This window comes from Acanthopagrus latus, chromosome 9 (genome assembly GCF_904848185.1).
Source record: "Acanthopagrus latus isolate v.2019 chromosome 9, fAcaLat1.1, whole genome shotgun sequence".
NCBI classification, from domain to species: Eukaryota; Metazoa; Chordata; class Actinopteri; order Spariformes; family Sparidae; genus Acanthopagrus; species Acanthopagrus latus.
In genome coordinates this window covers 1822536-1828580 of record NC_051047.1, presented here as the reverse complement: position 1 = coordinate 1828580, position 6045 = coordinate 1822536, and the positions used below count along the sequence as shown (strand labels likewise).

Below are 6045 nucleotides of genomic sequence, written 5' to 3'. Positions count from 1 at the left end.
CACGTAAAATAGCCTTTGTAGCGAAGACTTTGAAGAAAATCAATCAAATATATTAAGTGTAATTCTCGGTGAAATGAAAGTTGGCACGGCTGACATGATTCTGGTGAACAATTTCCAGTGAGAAACTTGCTGTCTTCAGTGAGAGACTATTTTTAAAGAGGTGTACAGAGGACTGATGGAGAGCTTCATCACATGGTGCAACAACAATGACCTGATATTCAGTATGAGTATAACAAACTAGCTGTGTCGGTGTCACACTCTGTGTGTCTGTTAGTGTGTAAATTCACTATGAGAAACAAAAAAAGGTGGACACCCAAGAGTAGAGTCACCAAGTCACTATCTGACCAAATGTAAAATATGGTCACAATCTCTCCTTCACTGAGTCACGGTGTGAAATGGTGAGAAAAGTGTTAAAGCAGAACATTATGACTTCACAGTAATCTGACCTTTGACCTTTTGGGTATAAAATGCCATTTCTTCATCATTTCATACTATTAGACAACTGTGTGAAATGTTGTCATAATTAGTGTATGAAGTCTTGAATTATGGCCAAAAAATGTGTTTTGTGTGGTCACAATGAACTTTCAGCACCAAATTTTAATCACTTCATTGTTGAGTGTTAAACTGCATATTAGTGCTGAATTTGAAGACAATCTGTCAGAAATATCTTATATCTCCGGATATAATATCCTGAGATCCTGCACTAACAGTTACTGGATAACTGGCCTTGGCTAACTCCAACTCAGACTCACAGAAATATAGACTTAAAGCAGAATGAGCTACTGAACACCATTTGTAGCTGAAAAATAAATAAATGAAGAAAGGTGAGAGGAAAGCTTCAACAGAAGAGAGGATGTGCAGAGAAATGCTCAGGGATGTGGGTGTTTCAAGAGAACTTCAGATGTCACATATGGCCTACGGTCTTAAGTTAAAATGTAGCTATTTAACTTTTGTTTTTGAAGCTTTGTACTGAAATGCGACATAGATTTTTTTTTTTTTTTTTTGGTTACAGACGAGACACTTAAGGGTACAACCACCCTAAAAGAGGGTTTTGGACAATTCAGTCAACATAACTTATCCACCTGAACAAATACTTAGTAACGAACGCAACATTTGGAATTGAAGAGATGTTTTTCATTTCAGAGGAAGCAAAACTGTAATATCTAGTTTTATATTGTACACAAACACAGAGATCATTTTCTTGGAAGTTAAATCAAACAAGAATGAGGCAGAAACATACTGCATATGTATTTGGTTTTATTGAAGAAGAGAGATATGAACAGGTAGCCTATTTTAAGGCACCTTAAAAATGTACAACAAAAGCTGAACCATTTATTTATTCAGAATACAAAAATACACATCTCAGTGACTCCAAATTGTAATAAATAGTTAACCATGCACTCTAACCATAAAAAGGCACAGAAAACAGTCACTTAGTAGTCATAAAAATGATCAACTACTTTACCAAAATCATCCAGATAGTAATACAGGTGACAACTGTAACATTATATTCCAAATGTGAAAACACAATACACATCATATCATTTAACCTTAGGCAATAAATATGCAAATATTGTTTATACCTACATATATATTCTTACAAATTAAAACTGTGCCATTGTAAACATAATGTAAACAAATGAAACTCACTTTTCTCCCATCACTTTAGGAACCACGTCAAAGACTATATGTTATCCTGTCTTTCTGAGATCCTTGCATGGGTTTTGTTGGTTTCTGAAAACCAGGCAGTTTGCAGCATTATTTACAGACCACTGGAAAACACAGCAAGGGAGAAAGGTGGCTACTTCCACTTTGTATGGAAAGGTCAAGCATCCTCTCACCTGGTGTCTGGGGCCAAAACGCGTGAGATTCAGTGGATGCTACATCCAGAGCTTCTGGCTAGCGAAAGGCCAAATGTCATCACAAAGTTAACAAAGAACTAAATAAATATAGGCTGATTTCCATCCATGAGGTTAAATGATCTTCAGTCAGGTGCAATAAAATGGGAACAAATCTCTGATGTTTTGCACATAATATTACCTATCTTTGGCTGTGAGTTGCAGGATCAACACTAGTGTGTGGATGAAAAAAATCTTGAATTAGAATGTGATTCACAGGCTGATTGATTTCTGCATGCCTATGCGCATAAGGACAGCATACTGAACACAGTAGTGTGACACAACTGATTGTTGTCATAAGCAACAGCCAAGTGATACTCTTTGACATAGTCAGGGTCTGTAGATGTTAGATGTAATAGGTCGCCCTCTGTTGGGACTGTAGCGATAACACATGTTTACTGCCAATTCAGCCTCTGATTCATTCCCATTCTAACATTATTTAGGATACTTGGTCAAAACGTGGCCTACACCATATAATAAACATCATTAATAAATGGTATTTATTTTTAAATGTATAGGTCATAGTTATTTCACTGTTAATCTCAATGAAATGCTTCATCAACAAGTTATTAAGTAATGATAACGGTTTATAATCATCTCTTGCAACTTTATAATCGCTAAGTACACAGCATTTATTAAAGGGGCTCTATGAAACATTTTATGGCAATTTAAATGTATCAATCACTTTTTAATGGCCATATGTGAGCGGACTGTAATGTTACGTGAACAGGGAGACCTATGAGGGTCTTTACAAGCCTCTGAACAATTTGTTGAGTTTCTTGAATTGTGGAAGTCACAACTTTACAAAAGACAACTGCTTAATCAAAGGTTAAAAAAGCATTTGATTATTAACAGTGAAATTACTATCAACCAAAGTTTAATTACCTATAAACTGACCAGGTATTAATGATGGTTATTGTAAAGTGTTACCAAAACAGTTTGCCTTGATAATTGTAAGCATTCAGAAATGATTAAAACAAAAAAGTAGGTTTTAAAACTAATTCTTAACAGAACACATATTAGTCTGAAGAATTAAAACCAACAGACAAAATATTATCCAAAGAGGGAAACTAAATGATAGATATTAAATGATAAAATTAGTTGGCAATGGTAAAGCATACAATTGCTGATAAAGTACAATATGCCACTGTTGTAGTAGACACACTCAAACACACACAAATACATTGTGATACATAATACATATTAACACAACAGTCATGTCTGCCCACTCTACTCATTCATTGACACAGTCCTACTTTAGTGTATCATCTTGGAAGCACAGAGGAGCCAAACTACAAACTAGTGAACCGCTGGAAGAAATTTTGAGTTGGTAGGAAAGAGCAGTCTGTCTACGGGTCTAATTTTTAAAATCTAATCCCCAAATCTTGAGGGGAAGTATGTGTACAAAAAAACTCTTTCAAGGTTTTCTCCCCACTGAGAAACATCATGTCAGAAAGCTGCAGAGACAGTATCAAAACAAGAGATAAAATATTGCACCATCATTAGAATACAACAGCATTATCATATACAAGAGATTAGAACCAAATCAACAATACACAATTGTTATGGTGTAATATACACAATCAGATGTGTAAGCTGTCGACAATGCATGCCATGTCAGAAATCTACAAATGCATTAGACTACAACACTTACAAACATTGTCTGCATACACTGGTATACTGTATATACAGTGCATATGTATATATACAAACTTAGCATCACAAATAGAAATATACCCTGTAATGCCACCAGTCTTAAAAGAAACTAAAGTAAAGAAAAAGTAAAGTCCTATCAACGCCTAACTTACGATTGAAGAAACAAAAAGCTGCACTTGAACAATGCTATGCAGACCGCAGATCAACTGCTCTATTACATGTTCAGAACTGATATCTAACGCCTATTCTCATTAGTGTTAAATACTGTGATAAATTGACTGAAGTTAAAAAGTTGAGGTGAACCGTTAATCCGATGTAATGATATGAGAATTTGCACTTGCATGACGCAAGAATTTAAAAGTGCTTTTTAAGTATTCCTTAAAAAACTCAACAACCCTACAGTATCTATGGTTGGCTTCAGACCAACAATTTGACTTCCTTCCTGACTAACACTAATCCTTCATCCCACTTTAAATGGATTTACGACCTAAGACCTACTGGTTTATTAAATTAAGAGGTGCAATCGGAACAAATCCATCAGGTGATCATGTTTTTTTCTCAGACATTCACTTTGGTACTGATTTTCACTTCCACAGAGAACGTGTCAACTTACAGATATTAATTCCATATATTCATACCTCATCAAAAAACTTCTTATGATGTCTACCAATAAAGCACATTTTACATTTTTTAAATGACTCAAAATATGGCACTTGACAAAAAATCTTTGACACATCATTGTCATGCAAACAAAATAAATTAAAGCTAGAAAAAAGTTGGATTTAGACCAAAAGGGATGCTTTCAGTAGTAACAAATGGCATCATAATACTAAAGTCATGTAAAACTTGTTCAAGTGTTATTTTGCACACAAAAAAATCAAGACATTAATCATGCAATTAAACATATCTAAAATTGAGCAAGCACAGCATGCGACAGTATCCCACACCTTCCAGATTACCACCTTGTCTGTGATGTTACAAATGTATCTTCCCTGTCTGGACTGAGCAGCGGTGCTACTGAAACCTCCCTCAAACGCATCTCCACTTCTGGAAAGTGAGGCAGAGATCCAGCAAACATCACATTTGAATGCATACTGAACTAAACTGAAACTTAATCCCACACTGATGGAAGTCCTGGTTTAGCTACTAGTTTGTTAACTCAGACAAGTCAACTGTCAAGAGTATGGTTAGTTGCATACCTGATTGTGTGCTATGAATGGATATAAACTTAGAAATGGCTTATATTGTGAAAATCCGTGACTTCCTTTTGCACTTCCATCAGCGTTCTTAACTCTCATTTTGGCACCAAAGCACAAACAAACACATGAACGTATCTTGTTAACAACATCACAAAGGTTTTCTAAGAAGAGGGATAAAATCCAACTCTCCTTGAATACCTATCCTCTCCTCCATTGTCTATGGTGCTTCCAAACTGCTCCACTGATGTAATGGAGATTTTTGTTTCCCCTCTCTGGTGATATCTGCTTTCAGGTTAGAGGTCAACCATGGAGGCCTTGGCCAGGTCCTTAGTTCCCTGGAGAATTCTCTTCATATGACCCACTTTCGATATCCCCAGATCCTGAGGAGAAACAAGAGTGCAAGTCAAACATTATGACCTTTAGGGCGATGCATTTAATGTGATTTAGTATGTCTGACATGAATTGTATCAATTCAAAAAAATAGCTGATGGTAAAGTTCGCCAAAAAGTGAAAATTGTGAAATGTGAACTCATCCCCAGACCAGTGTAAAGACAAAATTTCATAGTCCACAAAACGTTTCTCAGATTGATTTGAATTGTTTTTATGTCACACCCTTGATGCACTGTCAAGCCTGTGCTCCCAAGTTAGCATAGCAGCTACAGAGACAAGATTTGTCAACAAAAAAGGGGGCAAATAACATCTTTTCAAATCGATTTGGGATCTTGGGGCCTCTGGTGACTTGGATTTTGCCATTTTATGTTTTTTTTTGTTAAGTTGTTTCTTCACGTGTTAAAACATTTCCCCATCGACTTCATTTGTTTAGGAGGATGCTGTCTTTCTGTGAAGCTCAGGAAATGATTTGTGGAATACAAAACTTTCCACCAGCGTGGGGGTGAGTAGACAATGACTGGATTTTTCACTTTTGGGTGAACTGTTCCTTTCAGTTTAAGACAACAGCCGTTTTGATCTTCAATATCAAATGGGGAGAGATAAATGTTTTGCTTCCAGTGTCGATGCAACACACCTGAAAAATAAACCTGGCATAAATAAATGGGAAAAAAGATGCTCTATGTCGTGACTTTTAAAATGTATTTATTTTATTTGGCCATTTTGATGGCTCACCGCTATCACCTGGCTACCTAATTCTGCTACACTAAGATGGTGAACATTGTAAACATACTTAAGCATTTTTGCATTGTCATTGAGAGCATGTCCAAAATTGGAAACCATAAAGAGATGCATTTAATGTATATTTATGGACACGTCTCTGTCCACCTGATGAATGTAAATAC

General features: G+C 35.9%; 1 protein-coding gene across 8 annotated transcripts in view; it reads right to left on the bottom strand.

The window, feature by feature from the left end:
- Nucleotides 1-1237: 1237 nt before the first annotated feature.
- dgkh (diacylglycerol kinase, eta) overlaps nt 1238-6045 on the bottom strand; it is a 67591-nt gene continuing 62783 nt past the window's right edge. For all 8 annotated transcript variants that reach the window (XM_037110057.1, XM_037110053.1, XM_037110055.1 and 5 more), the window contains one exon: nt 1238-5133. In XM_037110057.1, the coding sequence (XP_036965952.1) occupies nt 5047-5133 (87 nt within the window). In that variant the 3' untranslated portion in view covers nt 1238-5046. The remainder of the gene's footprint in view (nt 5134-6045) is intronic.